The sequence below is a fragment of the Amia ocellicauda genome, chromosome 22 (genome assembly GCF_036373705.1).
Source record: "Amia ocellicauda isolate fAmiCal2 chromosome 22, fAmiCal2.hap1, whole genome shotgun sequence".
Classification (NCBI taxonomy): domain Eukaryota; kingdom Metazoa; phylum Chordata; class Actinopteri; order Amiiformes; family Amiidae; genus Amia; species Amia ocellicauda.
In genome coordinates this window covers 15,408,281-15,431,500 of record NC_089871.1, presented here as the reverse complement: position 1 = coordinate 15,431,500, position 23,220 = coordinate 15,408,281, and the positions used below count along the sequence as shown (strand labels likewise).

At 43.6% G+C, this 23,220-nt stretch overlaps 1 protein-coding gene across 2 annotated transcripts in view; it reads right to left on the bottom strand.

Annotated features, from left to right (window-relative positions):
• The window catches only part of abca7 (ATP-binding cassette, sub-family A (ABC1), member 7), a 33,983-nt gene extending 21,102 nt beyond the window's left edge, over positions 1–12,881 (bottom strand). For both annotated transcript variants that reach the window (XM_066695317.1, XM_066695318.1), the window contains exons 1-17: positions 12,749–12,881; positions 11,055–11,172; positions 10,379–10,472; positions 9,788–9,929; positions 9,080–9,207; positions 7,356–7,477; positions 6,895–7,089; positions 5,202–5,294; positions 4,752–4,995; positions 4,204–4,343; positions 3,860–3,976; positions 3,465–3,662; positions 3,166–3,371; positions 2,184–2,360; positions 1,768–1,990; positions 835–1,056; positions 455–659 (exon numbers count right to left, since the gene is read on the bottom strand). In XM_066695317.1, coding sequence (XP_066551414.1) covers positions 455–659; positions 835–1,056; positions 1,768–1,990; positions 2,184–2,360; positions 3,166–3,371; positions 3,465–3,662; positions 3,860–3,976; positions 4,204–4,343; positions 4,752–4,995; positions 5,202–5,294; positions 6,895–7,089; positions 7,356–7,477; positions 9,080–9,207; positions 9,788–9,929; positions 10,379–10,472; positions 11,055–11,120 — 2,572 coding nt within the window. In that variant the 5' untranslated portion in view covers positions 11,121–11,172; positions 12,749–12,881. The remainder of the gene's footprint in view (positions 1–454; positions 660–834; positions 1,057–1,767; positions 1,991–2,183; positions 2,361–3,165; positions 3,372–3,464; positions 3,663–3,859; positions 3,977–4,203; positions 4,344–4,751; positions 4,996–5,201; positions 5,295–6,894; positions 7,090–7,355; positions 7,478–9,079; positions 9,208–9,787; positions 9,930–10,378; positions 10,473–11,054; positions 11,173–12,748) is intronic.
• Positions 12,882–23,220: the final 10,339 nt, after the last annotated feature.

Below are 23,220 nucleotides of genomic sequence, written 5' to 3'. Positions count from 1 at the left end.
CCTTGAAACCTTAATGACTTGGAGAGGATCTGCAAAGAGGAGTGGGACAAAATCCCTCCTGAGATGTGTGCAAACCTGGTGGCCAACTACAAGAAACGTCTGACCTCTGTGATTGCCAACAAGGGTTTTGCCACTAAGTACTAAGTCGAAGGGGTCAAATACTTATTTCCTTCATTAACATGCAAATCAATATATAACTTTTTTGAAATGCGTTTTTTGGATTTTTTTGTTGTTATTCTGTCTCTCACTGTTAAAATACACCTACCATTAAAATTATAGACTGATCATTTCTTTGTCAGTGGGCAAACGTACAAAATCAGCAGGGGATCAAATACTTTTTTCCCTCACTGTATATGTGATAAGTGACTTATTTGCTAGAAAATCTGAATGAGTTTAAGCCACTTTGTTCCCGGCCTCACTGGGAGGTTCCAGTAAACCCTACCACTGTGCCCACCTGGGAAGACTGCCTCGATGTACCAGGTGCCCAGGCCATATAGCAGGGCATCGGTCAGCAGGAGCACTATGGAGGTGCTGAAATTGAACCCGTCTCCCTCCACTGGGCTGGAACCCAGGTTGGACCACTGGATGCCCACCCCCTGCTCCTCGTACAGGGAGAAATACTCGCAGCCAAAGCCAAAGGCCACCGGGGACAGCAGGCTCTGGGGGGCAGAGACACACCTTCATACTCAGCACACAAATGAAAAAGATACAGCAGCCAAACAAGAATGGTACCGATATACAGCTCACCTCACAACAGATCAGTACTATAAAGAGTTACCCATGAATAACAACCTACACCAATGTGAGAGGGGAAGAACATGGACGTGGACTCACAGCGAAGATCTTTAAGCCGAAAGTCAAGTGGTCCCTCCAAGCCACACACAACACGTAGGGCAGGTAGAGTGAGAAGTAGATGATGCCTCCACAGGCAGCGGCCAGATTGGCGCGGGAAAAGAGGGTGCTGATGAGGAAGCACTGCAGGATGGTGGCCGTGGCGAAGGAGGCCAGGAAGAAGAAGATCACTGAGGGGTCGCTGTAGGGCAAGATATCACCGCGCTGGAGGGCAAAGACATGGGTGTGAGAAACTAACTATGCACGTGCTGGCACATGTGACAACCAGCAGCATAGCATACAAGTATCCTGTTGACACATCGTAAATATAGCCCCTTTACACTGAAATGCCAGCAAAATGCATGAAGTGTTTGCCTGCTTTTTGCCTATTACACGTACCCTTTCACACACAAAACAGAGAATGCAGGCATTAGCGCTGTAGCCTTGGGAACGAGACACTACAGAAGCATGAAAACTCGAAAAACAAACTACCGTCAGTGTCACTGTAATGTTGTCTAACATGTTTGCTGTATAGAGATATATTTTGCATGATTTATTGGTATATAACTTCTGACATATGTGTGACAACAGTTAGCATTACATACGTCACCAACATGTTGGTTCATCAATAACACTCAGAATTGCTGCGACTAAATTATTTTCAACCTCTGCTATTTCTAACGACCCAGTCTGTTTTGCGTTACGGTCACAAGTTCTTGGTCAATGGTGGCTTAACCTGGTTGTGTTGTGGTCAAAACACGAAAGCACACCCCTGTTCTGATTGGTTACGCCAGTTAGTTAACATACTGCATCGACACCACAAGGAGGCGGCATACATTTCTGTGTTAACGGGGTCACTGTAGTGGCAATATGTATTTCAACAGCGTCTCTCTGCTGTCAGGGTGGAACAGCCTGGAATGGGGACAGAGGACCGACCTTGAGGATGAGGATGAGCAGGCCTGCGCTGACGAGGAAGGGGATGAAGCTGCTGATGAACCAGCTGACCCAGAGCGTGCTGCTGCTGAGGCCCATGATGCGCATGGTCTCCTTCAGCCGGGCCTCCTTCTCGTGAACCACGCCCTTAATGATCATGGCCACCGAATAGATCCAGGCCAGGGTCATGAAGAGTGGCAGCGAGCGGTTCAGGACCCGCAGGAAGCTGCCCGGGAGAAGACACAATGGGAGAGAGAGAGAAAGAAAGAACTCTGTTAGACACTGGGGGCCATATTCCTGAAGGACAAGAAGCTCAAATAAAAAGAAACAGCAGAGCAAGGGGACTAAAATTGCTCCTTCGTCGCCCTGTTTGCGGTATGAAACGCCCTGCCTTGCTCGTGCCTCTAGATGGTACTCACACATCATCCACATAGCAGGGATAGGGCATCTGCTGCAGGTAGATTCCCGTTTTCAGATCCTGGCCACTTAGCACTCTGGACAGCGCCTGTTCCACCAGATCCTGCACGTACACAAAGCCCCCCCACACGTAGCGCAAGTCGCTGAAGGGGTCTGCTGCAGGGCCAGGGTCCCAGAACCTTGGGGAGGGCGAGGCATGAATGAAAGCCAACATTATCTAATAGCAATATTATTTCGTTATGAGGCTAATTAATTGCCATATTTGAATTAACTGAAGGCTTAGATGTTTAAGAGGAATACAATTTGAAAAAGGAAAATCCCAAATGAGAAATTCTGACCAAGCTAAGATTACATTAGAGATACAGGTGAAGCTATAAATTGTCTTACAATTACATTTAGGTTTGTTATTTTTTATTAATTTAGGTAAATTATGCACTAAAATGTATTTTAGGGATTAAATTAAGGCTACAGTTTGTTCCAGGCTAGGGTCAGGGTTTAGAGTCCCCGGTAAACTTAGGATATCATTAAGTTTAGGGTTGCTTTTCTAACAACTAAATTGGGTATAGATTTATATAGGCTAAGCTTGAAATGTTTGTGGCTAGGGTTGGGGTACAGACTTCAACCTGTTGATGTAATACAGTAGTGTATAGAAGAATCTCTCTCCTGTCGACACTGCAATGCACCATCGCAGTTCAGAATATAACTTTTTATATTATATTATAAAGGCTGATGAGTTCCTATATCTGAATGAAACTATTTCTGGGTAGACTTCTGTAGGTATCCTATTGATAGTCTTTGTTTTAATTAAATGTGGTTTATGTTAATTGATTTGTGGATTTCATTTTATTGATCTCATGTGTGATTTTTTAAAGATTCTCAGGCTAATCGGTTCATGCCTGAAGGTACCTCAGTGTTTGCACACTGTTTGGGGAACTCTGCCCCAATGGGCCCACTGTGCTCTGCTCTGCTCTGCCCTGCGCTGACCTGTCCTTGATCTTGTTGGTACGGGTGACGTCATCGATGTCCATGCGAATCTTGTAGGAGACGTGGGGGGGCAGGGTGTCGTTGGAGGGGTCGGGCAGCTGGAAGACGATGCCTGCCCAGAACTGCCGGTTTTCCAGCAGCTCCAGTGCCCTTGCCACCATTTGGTCCTCTGAGGGGGCAGCCTCCAGCTTGTTGAGGGAGAAGCACTGTAGAGAAAAACGGAGAAGATATCTTTTGGATTCTCGAACGCCTGGGCAGGCTTCAGTGAAAGTCTATATGGGCTCTGTAGGAGGAGGTACCTGTATGAATTGGCTAAGTGTGGTGATGGTGTCATTCACATCCTGGTACACATCCTGCCAATTGGGGCTCACCCCGGCCTCCCTCTGGGAATCCAACGGGCGTGTAGACAGGAAGTGGAGGATCTGTGCAGCTGTCCAGGAGTCGTCGGCCAGTTGGCGGTCAACAAGCATGGCCACCTGCGGGCGTCTCAGCAGGTCCTGGGACAGGTGAAAGGAAAGCACTGCATCATGACAGTGATGGGGCTTCTGCTTCAATAGAGGCTCAACATGGATGTCAAAGGTGAGGGGTCACATCAACACTTTAGCATGGGCTCAAGAACTGATTTCAATACCTGGTGTTTGAGGTGAACTGATAACTCATGCCCAATGCAGGCTGGATGAACTGGGTCTCCTACCTGCAGCAATCTGATTTCCACACTGCTCTCCATGAAGCTCCAGATCCGAGGTCCAACCTCTTCCCAGGCCCCCTGCACCTCCTCCAGAACCCCAAGCTCCTGGAAGGTCCTGTTCACCTACAAGACCGAATGAGATGGATGTTGCGAGAGGCAGCCTGTAGATCTGAAATACTTGCACAGTGCATTAGATTCAACCAATCAGGAAGTGCATCCCAGGAGTCAGAACCAAAAGCATCCAGTTGCTGCCTGAATAGGAAATTTAAAGGTTATCATTGGTTGGAAATCAACTCTTCCCCTGCCCTGTTTCATTCCACTCTCGGTCACAAGATTAGTGATCGCTGTACCTCTTTCATGATGCTGCGTGTGACCGGGGTGTCAGGTGTGTAGAGCAGCTTGCCGATGAGGAGGGGCTTAACGGCTTGCCACAGAAAGCGGGACAGCGGGTTGGACTCCAGACTCCGCATCAGGCTATTACAGTAAGGTGCTTTGGGAGGTAAGAGCACAACAGTCAGAAAACCTCCATGATCATTGCTAAAGCAAACACTTTTGATTACTTTTCCCCTGATTTATCAAGAGATTATTTTCCTCACAATTCAGTCCTAGTTCCTAAACAGCTTTTCTTTCCTTATTCTTTTCACCCTTTTGCACATAATTAAATAAATACAAAAGAAGCTTATAGGAGTAGAAGCTCAAATGCAATGTATAAATGCCTATGTGGACTCAAACTGAGCATGCAGAAAGGTATGTGCCAGCTTCATTGTGATGTGAATAACAACAGTGGTAAGAAATGTTTTTATCAGTACAGACCAGTGTGTGAAAACCATCCAAAAGCCTAAAAAATACATTTTATATATGTGGCACTAATCTAGTGTAGATATAGAGTATTCCTCACTGGTGGTGTTGTCTGTCAGGATATCCGGTTCCTCTGAGGCATTCTTTCCCAAGAAGGAGTTGATATCATTGTCCTCGTACCAGTTGAGCGAGGGGATGCGCTGCCCCTCCCCCTCCCCCTCTGGGTGTCCACACAGTATTCGGGACAGCGCCCTAAAGCCACTACGCGCTGAACCTGTTTGGTTTCCTCGGGACACCCCCCGCAGCTCCTTATTCAGCTCAGAGAAACTGGACCGCGAGGACAGCTGGGAGAAGCATTGGCATCCAGACAACATGAAAGTCAAAAACAGAGCGAGGCCAGAAGAGTCACAACCCATCTACTACACACAAGAACTATGTCTCCGTTAGCTGAAGATGCAAAGAGCCCGAGAGGACCACAGCTGAACCCTGCTTAACTGATGGCTCATGCAATATGAAGCACCCCAGCCCCCATCCAAGGCTCCATACTCACATCCTTCATGATGAGGGCCAGTCCCTGGGAGAGTGAGTTGGCAGCCTGACTGACTTCCAGGAGCTCAGCAGCATTGGATCTCAGCCTGTTGGGCTGTGGGCAGAAGAGGGAGGTCAGTGAGAAGATACACTGGCACAGGGCACCCAACTGAATCTACTTTACACCCCCAAGGAGTACCTGTATTGAAATTTAATCTTTACACCAATCTAATAATAGTTTACACTTGTTCCTTTTTTTTAACACAGTACCTTTAACCCTGTACCAATTATGATACATCCCTTTTAGAACAAAATAATCCTACTGTATCAATTCTGATACTTGTCTTTCACCATATAGGAATGCCATGAAATTTGCAGCCCACATGCATAATTTTATCAATATCCTAGTTATAGCTGATTCAACCAGGAAGACAAACACAGGTATTTGAGAAAAGTTATATGAATTTAGTTTCTGTATAATATTGTGGTGAATATGTGTGTATCAAACACAACACTGTAGGTATATATGAAAAGAGTTTCATACAATCACAGTATTGTTTGGATAAAAAGTTTATAAGGCTTAAAAAAACTTTTATATACAACAAAATGAAAACACACACATACACACATACTTTTAAAAGTATTTCTTGACAATTCAGTCCCCTTAAACAAATGATGACTGTTTCATGGTTACCTCACAGGGTTAAAGCAGCAGTACAGAATTCAATTTTCTTTAAATGATAAATGGTGTTTTATAGATCGATTGATGCTTTGAATGTAATAGCACAAACTGGAGATGGAAATTATGAACTCAAGTCCCTTCAGCTTTAGGTCTAGGGCTGTTTCAGATTAATCTGAAAGACATAAGCCGTTTGTTTCCTCCAGCCTACTGGAACTCAAGAGACAGAGATGGATGGCCTAGTGCCAAAATTGGTTTAAACAGACTGTCTTGCTGTTGAATGGAGTGTCACTTTTGTGCATTTCGTTAAGGCCCTCTTCTGTGTGCCTTTTGTGAAGGGCCTCTTCTGTGTGCAACATGAGAGAACACTGTATAACTGTCCAGAGCAATGCAGGAAAAACTCATTAAATATGGAGGAGAATGGAACAGAGACACTGTAAGAGATTAGATGATGACATTAGCAGACACCAGGCATTGAATTTCTAGTTTACTTTTGATCTGAATGGTTTTCTCTTGCATTTCTCCCATGCCATTTTTGTCTTGAGACGCATCAGCCACCCTAACCACAAATCCCAGCCAAAAATCTCCTGAAAACTGATGAGGAGGAAGTAAAGCAAACTAGGACTACATGATGCTCTGAAGCCTATTGTCTACAGGTACATCAGTGAGGTCCAAGAGATACTGATAACAATCCTTATGGAACATATTCTGACCTTCAGCCTTGATTAATTTAAGTATCACAATAAGAAACAAATATGACAGTAACGGCGCATCACGTTATACCACTGTTACGCAAAAAAGGTGGCGATGACATCCCAAGAAACCAGATTGAATTTAAAAGAAAATAGTACAGGGTGCAGTGGATATCATAGAGAATGTTGCAGAATCACAACAAATATAGAAAGCTGTCAACCTAACCCAATATAAGCCATGTAACACTCCACTCCAAACTCCATGGAAACCCTACCCGGAAATGAGGTTTTTCGCAAATTTTCGTAGTATCTTTATCAATCTAAGCAAAAGAGCGATGGCTGACCGTGAACAGTTTGGAGTAGTCTAACTGGGAGAGGAAGAGACGTTCGGCAGTCTGCAGGGTGTCAGAGGGCAGGATGCACAGCTGGGCCTGCAGCTCCGAGAGGGAGGCCCCGCTGCCCATAGACAGGTACTGACGCAGAAGGGATGCATTGCACACAATCTCCTTCAAGCGAAGCCCAGAGCCAGCCAGGGACACCTGCATAGAGACAGACATGCATACAGTCAAATGGGACAGAGAACAATCGGGACAGCAGGGGTAATCCTCCAGCTTAGAGGGAACAGTTTTTGTTTTCTTTTTGTAAGGTTTTCAGCAGTAATCCTAAAGAAGTGTGACATTCAGGTTTAACACTGAAGTCAATTGAAATATAAGATATTAAATTTAACAACTTTCACCGGAATTATCTGCATCCTGCCACAGTAGAAGACCTGGCAGTAAGGAAAAGTTGTGAGTAGGCCACTCACCACTTGCAAGTTGAGGTGCGCCTTCAGGAGCTGGTCCAAGTTGTTGGGTGGCAGGCTGGCATTGACCAGTAGGAAATGGGAGAAGGTCTCATTGGCCCGCAGGTACTCTCCAACAGGCATATCTACCACACATACACAACAGAGTATCTTCATAAATACAGTGCTTTGGTCATAAACCTCCCCATTATAACATTACAGCACTTTTGCCTTCCCATCAGGTTGAGCCTCAAAAATGACACAGCTTATGGACTGTAGTTGGCCAGTTGAAGAGTAAAATAAGATAAAGCACAATGTAACAGAGGCACTCCCTCTTAAGAGGATTAGAGGACCCCTAGTGCCCAAGAGAAGGAGGGCACTGTGATGCGACAGCCCTTAAATGGATACAAACGGACATTCTTTTTAAATTTACCGTTTACAATTTACTAAGACTGAAACCCTGCCTAGCATGTATATGTCTGAGGCCCAAAAGGGGGATTCTAAAACATAATACAGTCTAAAACAATGAAACAACTACAGCAACTGGAAACTAAAAGCTAAACCTTTATGATGTCAAAACATGCCACCTTGTTTAATATCAAACTTAAGGATCTCAAAAATGTGAATACTAACCCCACCATACTTATACTCACAAAGTTATCCATAAAAAACTATTTAGGGACAATATCTAAAACTCATGAAGGCTGCAACCTTCCAATACACATTTTAGCAAAAGGGGAGCAGACAACCCGGCAACAGGACATCTGAATTTTTCGACACCCGAAACAACCAATCAGAAATTGGAGGGACAAAGATTAGAATCTCTTTGTCTAAAACATATAAAAAACCATGGTTAGAAACTAGCAATTTGGAGAAGACCCCAGGAAGACTGGAAGACACCGAAGTGGAATCTCAGGAAGGAATTCAGACCAGAACTTCTCTACCAACAACCTGGAAGCTTGACAACCAAGTCCTCAAGTCAAAGCAGTCTACCAGGCCTCTCCGCTATTGAACTGAACCTCAGTAAATCACACAGGTAGTAAACTTTGTGTACTATTCAAGAATTAGGTAAATCACAGTTGCATAAAACCTCGTTGTGTATGGGCTCTAAGTGTAGGAACAAGTAGCGTTATATTTTTATTTTATTTTACATGCTTTGTGCATCGAGTCAAACTTGAGTAATAGACAGATCTCTCTCTCTCTCTCTCTCTCTCTCTCTCTCTCTCTCTCTCTGTTAATCCTATCCACCCTGCTTTTCTCCCACCTGCCCTTACAATTACATGTTGTCCATTTACATTTTATTAATAAACATATATCCTATTTGAACAAAACAGTCTCAAGGTCAATTCATGCAGATCAACCTCAATGCTAATCTGAATTCATATTAGTAAAGTATTGTGGTAACTTGCGTATCAACCCGGTCTCAATTTCAGAGAACTTGACTGCTGTGGGTTGTATGTGTGGGGGTCACTAGATAAAAAACCCTTTTTCAGCTGATTATTATTTCTTCTGAAATTGATACCAGATAAAACGGAAACTCTAGTTTAAAGTCCTAGGACAATCGAAAGTACTTACTAATAAAACAATAACTGTAATGATAAATTAAAACAATTTGTCCATTGCAACATTTTGGCTGTATCTTATCAGATTAGCACCCTTTCATTTCATTAAACTATTTACAATACTTTACTTCAATATCGATTTAGTTTTGGGCAATTATCATAAATAGTGAAGTGGTGGGGACTTACTTGGCCACACCTCCTGTCTCCCTCTCAGTGTGCGCAGAGATGATTGGAGCTCCTGGAAGCTGCTAAAAACTGATTGGCTGCCATTATTGGAGAGGATGTCCCTTGTGTCAGCTAACAAATGGGAGAGACTGCAAGAAGACGAAATACAGTCACAGAAAGCTATAATGTTGTCCCTGATTTATCAAACAATCAATCAATCGTATAATACATATATATTGTCTTTTAAACAAAATACATTTTGCCAAAGCGGTTTACAAAGGGAGTCTAGTGTAGTTCCCTTCTGCTTGAACAGATTAGCTCATGAATTTTCCTTAACGGAAGCACAGATTAGAAATGCACACTTCAGATAAGGTAATCCCATTCAGTAAATGGGCAGGCAACATGGTTTAAAAAGGGACTGAACAGGCATACATAGCAACCGACTGCACCACCTGATCACGCAAAAAAGATCATTTCGAGTGGACGATATGGAAAAGGTGCAGTGGGTTGGCTAGCACTCAAGGAATGGGCTAAATTGAGGCAATTCCTGTTATTCCATTCCCGTTCCGTTTCTAATTCCTTTTTCAATTCAGTTCCAGTTCCAAGCAGAGTATTATATCAATGGTGAAAAGAACTGGAATTTGGAATGGGTCTGAAAACCAGAACTGGAATCTGAAAAAGTGGAATTGACCCCAACTCTAACACAGCCCTCCTCTCCACTATACCCACAGGGAATTGTTGAAGTTGCCCACAAGCCCTGGCGTCTCTCCTGCCATTGGGTGGCGGAAGCAGGGGTTGTCCATGTTGCAGATAACGCCCTGGATCCAGGGCAGGATACCAGCAGAGGGGAGGGGCTTGTTGGGGAAGTGACCTGAAATGCACAAGAACAACAACAAAGCCTTGCAAAATGAGCCATCGAGGGTTTCCTTTTCCCAAGCCAGAGACTGATCATATTTGAAACTGAACTTTGGGCACATCAGCGGCTAGAGAATTAAGACACTATTTCACCCTGGCCTTGTCACACATCTGCAGGGTATTAAATTTGATCTGATCCAGGCCTGCCTTTACAGTGGAGAGGCTTTGTATTTTGCTGTAAGTGGGAATGAAAGTTGCTTTTACTTCAGTAATCAGCTTATCTAGTTACATGTTGACAAAGTGGGGGAGGAGAGGAGGAGAGCATGTTTCCATACGCTGTGTGAAGAAGGTGTATATTGTGGATTCTGAATTATAAATCAGTTTACGGTTACGAGGACTGACAATTGTGGTGTACGGAAACAAATTTGCCACCTTTGGTATTGTTCCACAAGCCAGTGTACTCACATTCGTCCTGTTTGTATGGCGGATGAGACCAACGCACAGAGATGAGGATAAAAAACAGGAAGAGAGGCCAAAGCAGCTCGATTAGCAGCTGGATCTGTAACAGAAAGAAACAAGGCCATTGAATCAAGTGCCCAAACCACACACTTCAAAATGGTGGACAATATCTGTGATGTTTGGGAAAACACCCAAATAGGACCTAATTGAATTGATCTGCTATGCACGTGTGTTCATCAGACAGGCGAGACTGAATTGGAAATTGACATTATTTGCTATGAACTGAATGGTTGTTCTTAAAGAGGTTACCATGACACAATATGTAGACCTAGCGTATGTCTGCTTACAAAAGAAATACATTTTCAGACATACACGCTTTTGAACACTACAATGACACATTTCAAATTTCTTTAGTTAGCAAACAGAAAACTCTTAGAGATTAACAGTGCAATACATTTTAAATGTATGTGTATTGCCTTAATTATATGTTAGTATCATTTTAGACTCTACACATATTGTAGTTATTGTATGTTAAAGCAGATATTTTCTTGTACCCTGGGCATGAACAAATTCAATTAATAATATATTGTCTGGATGCGTGTTCGAACTCCGAATGGGTTTTAAAATAGTGTTTATCTCCAGAGAGAAATGAGGGGTAGGGAGCGCAATTAAGGGGTCTTACTTTTCTCCTCCTGCGATATGTGATGTTTTTCCATAGCAGAAGCCAGAGCTGTGTCCCGAAGCCCATGGTTTTCACTGGGGGCTACCGGAACATTGCTCCCCACTGGGTCGGCTGAAAACTGGGGAGAGACATCCACTTTGTGAGGCAACTGCAGCTCCCTATGTTCAGCCCTACCCATGACGTTTTTCACGGCCAGAGCGGACACTGCCAGTGCACAACACCATCAAACCAGTTTCTGCCATAATATGTGTTGAGCGTCCAGCAACCTTTTAAGTTGAAATAGCTCATGGTCTGCTAACTGCAAACATAATTGGTTTTGGCAATTGTCTGTACAAGCTGATCAATACTGAAGGAAACATACAGACAATATTACGTATTTAAAATAATAATCGTTATTTTAAAAATGGCTGTCACTGCAAACCTTTTCGGGGTTTCATTTAGGTGGTTCCTGTTAATAAGGCAGCTCTTCAGAGACTGCTTCTATTTGATCATCTTCTGTGCTGATCCTGCAATCTAGTTATGCAAATTGGTTTACAGGAGTTCAAGACACTGAAAATCAATCGGTTACATTTCCAGGATGTTCATGTTAACAACAGTCCCTGGCTTCATATTACACAATTTGATGACATTGCGTCATTTATGTGATTTACGCTGAGGTCACAGTGATGCAGTGGCAGGAACCAGGTTTGACCCGGGAAGTCTGTCTGTGGGAGGAAAACCTTTATTTTACCCACCTTTCATTCGAAGAACCAAAGAAGCACAGGAATCATATTAAACCATTGGTATAACTTTATGTTTTGTAAACTGCAAAATAGCATATTTGAAGCAGTCTTGTTTTAGCACAGTAGCAGTGTGTGTGTGTGTGTGTGTGTGTGTGTGTATGTGTTTGTGTATCTATGCATGTGTGCGAACCCCTTTGAGAAAGTCACACCCAGCATGTCGCAGCCAAGGCTGGCACTGCAAAGTTCAGCAACCCAACTCTGTACCTCAGTAACACTGGCATCAGCTACCATGGCAATGCCCTGTTCCAAGGGTAAGTGTCTGAATTAAAACAAACAAATAAATAAAATAGGCCAGGGCAGGATTTAATAAAGAAAGCTCTGTGCTCCAGTGCACACTGAACACAGGAGACTGTAAGCAGACACCTTCTCCAGCATGGCAACAATGCACGACATACTTCTGACTTTTGTGCAAGCATTATAAAAACAAGTTACAGTATTTACCTGATTACATGCAAAAGGTTACGTAATGCACATGCTTATGTCACACACACATAAACACAGCAATGCAAGTTGTTTTACATTATTAGATCACTCATTTCCGCACATCTGTCAAAAAAGCGAAATAAGCAGGGATGTCATACTAGACTGGGTTTTTAAACGTCTTAACCTTCAACTCGAACACATATCCCACTTCTCAAGGGAAAGGTTAATCCCAAATATGTGAGTAGGACAAACTATCGACTTCTGCGTCAATAACAACATACAATTTCGTCGTTTTGCAGCTGAAGCCAAACTGAGCACATCTCTTCCTGTATTCATCTCGCCAGATACGAGGCTGCGGCTATAATATAATGATACTCAACAACGCGAGCTGCTGACAGCTGAGGAAATGAGTGTCCTCTCTGGGAACTAACAATGATAGCTGCCTCGCTTTCTTGTTTAATAACCCATATATATCTGTTATCGTCCCACCTGTTCAGGAATGCCGGTTTCTGCTCCTTTGACAATTCAAGTCCTCCCGGGATGTTGGCTCCGCCGTGTCCCCAGCCTCCTCTGCACATTTGTTTCCATCACACAGTGTACCTCTCGTTGCTGCCCAGGCGCACACGGTGATTGGCTCGGAGGCCGGTCAATCAGCCAGCCGGCTCGGCTCCCATTGGCTGGCTCATGTATTTTGCGAGGCTATTTTGGCGGAGGCCGGTGCAGGTGTTGGGAGTTACACAAGAGGCTGTCGCGCTTCCGGGTTAGAGCACGCCCTTTATAGCAGCTTATGAAACCGCCACTGAATAGTGCAGCAGTTCTGCATTGCACACCTTTATAAACAACTTTTCAATTGCTATTTGTATGCAGTTGTGTATGGGTAAGAAGAAGAAACTAAATGGATGCCGGACTATGTACAACTTTACATGATTTTGAATCGATCTACACTGGTACATCGGGGCAATCATGTTTGCCTCAAACGGAGGCTAAATGTCGAAATACTCCAGCAGATGGAAATATTGTTTTATAATAGAGAAGGAAAAAACATAGCTTTTATAGCTTTGAATTTATTATTTCCCACCCACCCCCATCTCCCATTTGCTGAAAGCCCTTATTAGAGAAGAGTTGCATATACAGTTTTGTCTTACTAATGTATTATTAATTCATAGTAACTAATAAAAGCGTGTCTTGCCGATTAATGCTTCTGTCCCAGGACATTTAGGCAATTCAGCAAGTCATCTTGAGAAGGTGTGCATTTAAGAATTTAAAAATACACGCAGTATGCAAATAAGGTTGTTGTCACCATACTTAAAGACACAGGTCACTATGATGCATAATATTTATCCTTTTTTAATTTTATTTAGCAAGCGGAATTTGATTTGCTCACAAAAATGTAAGCCAGTCAAATATATGAAGAAAAACAAATCTTGAATACAAGTTCATTTGTTAAAACAATTGAAAAAAACTATAGAGTGATTCAACAGCTCTTTCAAATTTAAATTTAGTAAATTGAAATCCCACAAAGATCTTGTAAATTGATTGGAAAGATCCTTTTGCCAAAAAAAAAGGAAATGTCAGAAAATGGTTTAGAATACTAAAATGAAAACAATTACACAAAATATGTATTTGCCATTTTTTGGTGATTACTGTTCTATTAATTAAATAGCTATCGTAACTATATTTGTTTATTTATTGTATTTTTTATTTTATTTATGGTGATTAATACTATTAAATATACATACGGTGCGGTACGGTTTGAGCCGCTTTGTGCCCACCATCACTAGGAGGTTCCAGCAAACCCTACCACTGTGCCCACCTGTACCAGGTGCCCAGGCCATACAGCAGGGCATCAGTCAGCAGGACTGTTTTCCTGTCTCCCTCCACGGGGCTGGAGCCTAGGTTGGACCACTGGATGCCCACCAGCTGCTCCTCGTACAGGGAGAAATGCTCGCAGCTGAAGCAAAAGGCCACCGGAGACAGCAGGCTCTGGGGGGCACAGACATACCTTCATACTCAGCACACAAATGACAAAGATACAGCAGGACTGGTACAACTTAGAGCTATACCAATGTACAGCTCACCTCACAACAGTTCAGTACTATAAAGAGTTACCCATGAATGACACCCTACAACAATGTGAGAGTTGGACTCACAGCGAAGATCTTTAAGCCGAAAGTCAAGTGGTCCCTCCAGGCCACACACAACATGTAAAGCAGGTAGAGGGAGCAGTAGATGATGCCTCCGCAGGCAGCAGCAAGATTGGCACGGGAAAACAGGGTGATGATGAGGAAGCACCTGCAGCAATATGATTTCTAAACTGCTCTCCATGAAGCTCCAGATCTGAGGTCCCACCTCTTCCCAAGCCTCCTGCACCTCCCCCACAACCCCAAGCTCCTGGAAGGTCCTGTTCACCTACAAGACAGGAATTGTAGACCCTGAATGACAACCCTTTACACTCCAACCAATTATTTGCAGATGATCTGAGAAATAAATTGTATTTTTATCAAAATTATTAATATATACATGTGGCTTAAAGCCTTGTTAGACACTAGAGACCGGAAGCTTTGTAGGGTCTTCCTGTCCAGTTTTTCAAAATCAGACATTTCTCAGAGTATACAGGACTAATTTGCATATGCTCGTGTAGCCGATGAAGGTCGGAGATCCCTGCCCTGGATGCGAAACGTGCACCACAGGCACTCCTCCTAGCGCTCTGCACCGCAGCAACTCCAGCACAGTACAGCGTTAGGCCCTCTACGCCAAAAGACCAGGTCTCCCAATGCGGTAGGCTTAAGACTGTTCTGATTTAGAGGGGTTACATCACTTGTAATGTGCTCATTCATTTTTACTGAATGAGCCCAGTTACACTCGTGTTTCTTTTTTTTTTACTCACTCAGATGATTAAACCTTTATAATATGAAAGGCCACATATTTCAGTACATCTCTCATGATGCTGTGTGTGACCAGGGTGTCAGGCATGTAGAGCAGCTTGCCGATGAGGAGGGGCCTGATGGTTGGCAACATGAAGTTAGACTCCAGGCTCCACATCAGGCTATTACAGTAAGGCGCTTTGGGAGATAAGAGCACACCAGTCAGAACACCTCCACGAGGTGCTAAAGCAAACACTTTTGATTACTTTCCCCCCTCATTTATCAAGAGATTACTTTCCTCACAATTCAGTCCTGGTATTAATGTATTAGTATTAATATTATTAGTATTCATGTGGCATTAATCTAGTGTGGATATAGCGCATTCCTCACTGGTGGTGTTGTCTGTGTTGTCTGGCAGGATCTCCGGTTCTTCTGATGCATTCTTTCCCAAGAAGGAGTTGATATCATCCTCGTACCAGTTGAGTGTTGAGTTGAGTATCTGTTCCCCCTCCCCCTCCTCCCCTGGGTGCCCGCACACTATTCGGGACAGTGCACTAAAGCCGGCGCACACCAAACCCATTTGGTTTCCTCGGGACAGCCCGTGCAGCTCCTTATTCAGCTCTGCGAGACTGGACCATGAGGGCAGCTGGGAGAAACATCGTTGCCCAGATAACATCAAAGTCAAAAACAGAGCGAGGCCGGAAGAGTCAAAACCCATCTACTACACACAAGAACTAACCCCATGTCTCCAGTAGCTGCTGAAGCCCATTGTCAACAGCATACTCAGTGAGGTCTAAGAGATTCTGATAACATACCTTATGGAACATTTTCTGACCTTCAGCCTGGAGGATTAAAGTATCACAATAAGAAACATATGACAGTAACAGAGCATCACTTTAAACTACAGTTATGCAAGAAAAGGTGGTGATGACCTTCCAAGAAACCAGATTAAGTTTAAGAGAAAACGATACAGTGTGCTGTGGATATCAAAGAGAATGTTGCTGAATCACAATGAATATAGAAAGTTGTCAACCTAACCCAATACAAGCCACGTAACACTCCACTCCAAACTCCATTCTCCATTCTCTCACTGCGTCACGGAAACCGTACACCGAAATGCGTTTTTCACATATTTCCGGCATATCTTTATTAATTTACGCTAAAGAGCAATGGTTGACCATGAAGAGCTTGGAGTAGTCTAGCTGGGCGAGGAAGAGATGCTCAGCGGTCTGCAGAGTGTCAGAGGGGAGGACGCACAGCTGGGTCTGCAGCTTCGAGAGGGAGGTGTCGCTGCCTGTAGAGAGGCACTGATGCAGCAGGGACACATTGCACACAATCTCCTTCAAACCTAGCCCTGAGCCAGCCAGAGACACCTGCATAGAGACTGACATGCATACAGTCATATGGGACAGAGCACGTTGGGACAGCAGGGGTAATCCTCTAGATAAGAGGGCAGTACAGCCACTCTTGGAGTTTTTGTTTTCTTTTTGATTACAGGTGTAAGTTTTTCAGTGGTAACCCTATATAAGTGTGACATGCCTTTAGGTTAAGATTGAACATTGAACTCAATAGAAATTAAATATAACAGTTCCCACTGGAATTATTTGCATCCTGCCACAGTAGAAGACCTGTTACCTTGCAGTAAGGAAAGGTTGTGAGTAGGCCACTCACCACTTGCAAGTTGAAGCGCGTCTTCAGGAGCTGGTCCAGGGTGTTGGGCGGCAGGCTGGCATTGACCAGTAGGAAATAGGAGAAGGTCTCATTGGCCCGCAGGTACAGGCAGATCTACCACACATACACAACACAGTATCTTCATAAATACAGTGCTTTGGTCATAACCTCCCCCCCATTATAACATTACAGCACTTTTGTCTTCCCATCAGGCTGAGCCTCAAGAATAACAGAGCTTATGGACTGTAGTTGGCCAGTTGAAGAGTAAAATAAGATAAAGCAGTATACTTTACTTCAGTATCAATCTTGTCCCTGGTTGGTCATGTGCACGACACTCCTAACCTAGTGCTCTAACCATGCCAATTTGCCCAGTTGCCCACTTGGATCTATTGCAGCATTCTAGTCTTGTCACATGTATAATTAAATAAACAGGGCACAGCTGCCGTTGACGTCACAATCGCCTTGGTGCTCATTGCCCCCAGCTGTGAGTCCGCAGCCTGTTAGCGAGGGAGCGGACAACACAACTGCGGCACATAAGCACCTCATCAGCAGACATCAGCAGCAGCCGTGCCGTGACAGACAGCGGCCTGTCACAATGCATTCTCTCTCTCTGCTTTGCCTTCTAAAATAATGCACTTCTTATAACTGAACAGCCAACTTAAAATCAACTCACATACAAATAAAATGATCCTGGAGCTCCTGGAAGCTGCTAAAAACTGATTGCCTGCTGTTATTAGACAGGATGTCCAACGTGTCAACTAACAAATCGGAGAGACTGCAGATAAAGGAAATACAGTCACATACAGGCACAGAAAGCTGTAATACCCACACAACAATCAATAAACTGAGTTATAGTTCTGTACATATTATAATTATCTTTAGAGTTGCTGTCCCAGATTAATCAATCAAGCAATCATTCAAATAAAACTTATATAGCGTCTTCTAGACAAAATAAAGTGTGTCAAACTGGGAGTGGGGGGAACAATATTTATAGGCCTGGTCGAACAGAATAGACTTCAGTCTAGTGTAGTTCCCGTCTGCTTGGACAGATTAGCTCATTCATTTTCCTTAATGGAAGCACAGATTAGACATGCACACTTCAAATAAGGAAATCCCATTCAGTAAACGGGCAGGCAACCTGGTTTAAAAAGGGACTGAACAGGCGTACATAGCAACCAACTGCAAAACCAGGACACCTGGGTGCGAACAACAATAACCAACGGATCCTCCAATTTCACTCTGGCCCTCCCCCCTTCCGGGGAGTGCTGACCACTACTGTCAGATGTCCCGAAAGGACAAGAACACTGGCTCAGGAGATATCAGTAATGTGGGAAAAACAAGCCATATGACTGGGGGAGGGAGAGAACTCCTGAGAGAGGTTCTACTTGGAGTACTTCCTAGTGCCAAAGAAAGGCAGAGGCTTCAGACCCATACTTGACCTAAGAGGTCTCAACATGCTTTTGAAGAAAATGTACTTACAGTTCATCTGACCGGGGGACTGGTTCACATCGATCGACCTCGGGGATGCTTACTTTCACATCCCCATCCTCCCAGCATACAGGAAATATATACGCTTTGCCTTTCAGAACCTGGCATACCAATTATGCATGCTGCCATTCGGCCTCTCACTAGTGCCCCAAACATTTTCAAAGTGCATGGACACAGCCCTGGCAACCAGGTCAAAGGGGATCAGAATTCTGAACTACCTGGATGACTGGCTAGTTTGCGCAGACTCCAGGCTTCCGGCAGAGGAAGATACTGGAGAGGTCATATGTCACGTGACTACACTGGGTCTTACAGTTCATATGGAGAAAAGCTCTGTCAAGCCCACATAGTCAGTGGTGTTCTTTGGAATGCGGCTGGACTCCATCACTATGCTTGCCTACCTGTCAAAGGACAGGATCGAGACACTGGAGACTTGCCTCATGCTATTCAGACAGGGCTCAACTCTCTACTAGTCCATTTTCAGAAGTTGTTGGGACTTATGGCAGCCACCACAAAAATCCTTCCCATGAGACACATGAGAATTCATCCACTGCAATGATGAGTAAATGCCCACAGGATGCATTTGGCAAGACACAAACACTGCTTGCAGGAAGGCACTGGCTTGGTGGTAGAATTACGGCAACTTACCCTTCATATCCCCCCTCAGCTGCCCTCTCGGATGCAAAGTCATTACTACAGACGCCTCCAACTCAGGCTGGGGCACTGTTTGAAATGGGATCGGGGTACAGGGGACATGGAGCGGTCTATGGTCATCCACCCGCATCAATGCACAGGAGCTGCGAGCAGTGACGTTGGCTTACATCAACCACCAATGGGGGAATGAGCTCACCCAGGCTGCATCGTGCAAGCATGCAAACTTCTCCTGTGGGCCTCAGATCTCAGATCGATCAAGGAAATACACCTGCCAGGTGTGTCCAACACACAGCTTTAGAAAGCTTTAGAATCGTAATAACAATAAAAACTGGAAACTTTGAGGTGTTCTAAAACTAGTGTATCTTCCTGGAGTCATTCCACCCCCTCCACCCCCTCCACATGCCGGATGAGGACCACAGACTTCACATGCTTTGTCCAGTCAGGGCCTTAAGATGTTATATGGAAAGGACTGTGCAGATCTGGCCAGCTTTTTGTCTGCTATGATTCTACCACCAGAAGGTGGGCAGTGACAAAACAACGTCTGGCTCACAGGGTGGTGGACGCGATCCGTCTCACCTATGAAACAGCAATGGTTCCCATGCCAGAGCACATCTCGATGCATTCCACAAGGGGACAGGCCACGTTGTGGGCTCTTTAACATAGCGCTTCCCTGGAAGACCTGTGTAACGATGCAACCTGGTCCGGTCGACAAACTTTCACAAGGTTCTACTGCCTGAATGTAGTGGACCGGGTGTGCCCTACCCTGGGTACTCAGGTACTACAGGCAGCTTGTCCTCAGGCGCCATGAGGCTCTGCTACGGTTGATTCAGGGTGAAAGGACTTGCGACAGCTCTGGTATAGCCTTCCCATTCGGTAATGGTTGTCTTTATGTAGTCTTTTTACCTGAAAAAGAAAGATAACCATCAAGGGTTTCCTTTTCCCAAGTCAGGCACCAATCATATTTGAAACTGGACTTTGGGCACATCATCGGCCTCATGTACAAAAAAGGCTGGAGCTTTAAGACACTTTCTTAGGCTGGCCTTGTCACACTGCATGGTATTAAATCTGATCTGATCCAGGCCTGCCTTTACAGTGGAGAGGCTTTGTATTTTGCTGTAAGTGGGAACGAAAGTTGCTTTTACTTCAGTAAATGGCTTATCTAGTTACATGTTGACAAAGTGGGGAAGGAGAGGAGGAGAGCGTGTTTCCATACGCTGTGTGAAGAAGGTGTACATTGTGGATTCTGAATTGTATATTCAACAATGCCATAGGGCACATTGGTTTACGGTTAGGGCTGAGGACTGACAATTGTGGTTGAACAATTGTAGTGTATGGAAACAAATTTCCACCTGTGGTATTGTTCCACATGCCAGTGTACTCACATTTGTCCTGTTTGTATGGCGGACTAGACTGACGCACATAGATGAGGATAAAAAACAGGACGAGAAGCCAAAGCAGTTCGATTAGCAGCTGGATCTGTAACAGAAAGAGACAAGACCATATAATCACGTCAAATCAAGCCAAAACCACACACTTCAAAATGGTGGACATTTTGAAATTATGTGTATTGGCATAATTCTTTGTAACATATTGAGGTTATTGAATGTAGCCTCATAGCAGATATTTTCTTGGACCCAGAGAATTTAAAAAATCTATAAATTATCATCCTCAATCAGACACTGTTCTGTAGATTTAGATTAAAACAAGGGATAACATGAGATACTGCAGGCATCAGTACTGCTGTGATGAACTGAGCCCTCCATCACCTTTCCAAACATTTCAATGCCAGCAATATTTCAATACATAATACCTTTTTCTTTGTCACATCACCCTGTTTAACAATAAGACATTACTAAAGCAACTTACATCGATGCAACAAGTGGACTGATAAGAATCCCTAGTTGATCTAGACCAGTCTTACTATAAAGAGTATTTTTTTGTTCTTATTGTTTTGAAATGTCTATAATTGCCTTTCATCAACTAGCTTAAATGTTTCTTTACTCTTTTCTTTTTCCAGGAGCATTTTCAGGCCCCAAAATTTCAGCTCTAGGCCTGAGCACCACTTGTAATGATGTTACGCTCAAAGCAGGCTTCACGATGCGGTACCGACACTTCTGAAGCACAATATATCGAAGTCTGACAACCAGAAACCACGTGATCACTGCAAATGAAATGTTGTTACGTCACATCTGCATCCGACCAGTGTTGAATTGCTTTTGAACTTGCTGATGTCTCGAGGACTGTTGCCTTTCGAATCACTTGAAACAGGATTAGCTTCAAATTGTCCAATGCTTCAGAAAGCTTTCTTCCCCTATAACTACCGGCTTGTGTAAAGTATTTTGGGTGCCTGGAATGCTCCAGTCTCTGTGGGGTGTCTTTTCTTTTCTTTTTCTTTCCCTTTTGTCCTCTTAATTGCACAATTGTCTTGTATCTTCTTTGTCTGTTTCTTGAAAGGATATATTACATATTTGAATGTCTATGTAATTATTTGCAGTTTTCAATCTTTTTCATACTGTGAATGATAGTAATTAATCATTACTTACCTGTGTTTCCATACAGATGGTTTAACCCAAAGTCCTAGACCTAGGGTAAAAAAGGCTGCCCTCCACTCAGAGGAGAAAAAGAGCAAGGAATGCTGTTTTTACGCTGCTAGGCTCCTCCCTCAGTTTGCTGCATTGTCTTTGTAGATTATTATTCATATTATTTTTTTATATGGTGGTTTTGCCAGTTTTGCTTGTTTTTTTTCAAGTTTTTCTTTCAGTTTCCCTCTTCAGTTTTAACTGAGGGACATCTGCAAACTATATCTCCCTATTTGTATTATGTTCCTGCTTACCCACTTCATTTGTTGACCTCTGGACAATAAATACACACATATTTTTGACCATATATCTCTGTGTTGGACACTTATTTAATCAATCCTGGGCTTCTCATCCCAACTACTAATGTCATAGCACATTGGTGACCTCACAAAAAGTGAGTGTGTTCATTGAAGGTAACATGTTGCCAAAGAAAGTTCGAGCAGGCAGGGGTGAGCAGGCGGAAGGACAATATCCACCTTTCCCTGAATCTGGTGAGGAATTGAATGGAGCTGCTTCAGTACAGTCTACTGTCCAGGATGATGCAACAATTGACTTGAGCAATCTTCTACCAGACTTTATGAGGATGCAACAGATTAAAGAGGAACAAAAGGAAAGCAAGGAATATGGAGCAATCATCATGATGATTGGGCCTTGTGAAGTCTTGCCAGTTTCCTCACTGCATTTCTGAGCCTCACATTGTTTATATCTGTTCCATGTTCTTGACCTTGCTTTGTTTTCTCATTGCTGCTTTCGGATTCTCCCCTATAGCCCAGTTTGCCTGATCGATTGACCTCTCGCTACCCTTTGACAACGATTTCTGTATTTTCCTGTCAAACCTGTTTGCCTGTGTGTTGCCTTTCTCCTGTTCTTTCCCTTCTCCTCTCAGCCCCACACCTGGATTCACCATTTGATTACGACGTTCCGCGACAGACATAGTGTATACATTTGAAATTCAAGAAGAGACTTATATACTGTGCTTTCGTACCACTCAGATGCAGGATGGAGAGCTATATGAGAAATGGATGAACCCCAATGTTTGCTCTGAAGAGGAAATTGGTGATTGCATTGTTCTTGAGCAATATGTAAGCATGGTACTCCTCTCCACTCCTTCCTCCAGAGCCCGCTCCTTCTCATCCCTGGCCCCTAAGTGGTGGAACGACATTCCCACTGAAGTCAAAACAGCAGAGTACCTGACTTCCTTCCAGCGCTTACTCACATCTTTTCAGACAGTACTTGTAATATTAGTCATTTACTCTCCTGTTGGATAGCACTTTACATTGTACCATGCTTCTTGCGTTACTTGTACTCGTATTATTTTGTTTTCCCCTTTGCTCCCTTTCCCGTAGTCCTTGACTGTGACCTTTTAGCTTGTCTGCACTTAGCTTTTACTACCCAGGATTTAAGACTTAATTTATTGTATTCACTTGTGTAATGTATTATGCTTTGAATTTCTTTGTATTTTGAAAATCTGAATTTGTAATGTTTGATTGTATTTTTGCACTTTGTACTGTACTTTGTTTTGTAAGTTGCCCTGGATAAGGGCGTCTGCCAAGAAATAAATAACAATAAATGGTACACCCTGATATTAGGGTGTGGATTAATGAACACAGCCCTTCATCCTCCTAGGAAGCTGTAGAGCTTACAGAGCTGGTTTTGGCAGCATGGAAGAGCAGCAAGAGTGCAGGGTTCAGCAGGAAGCAACTTCAGG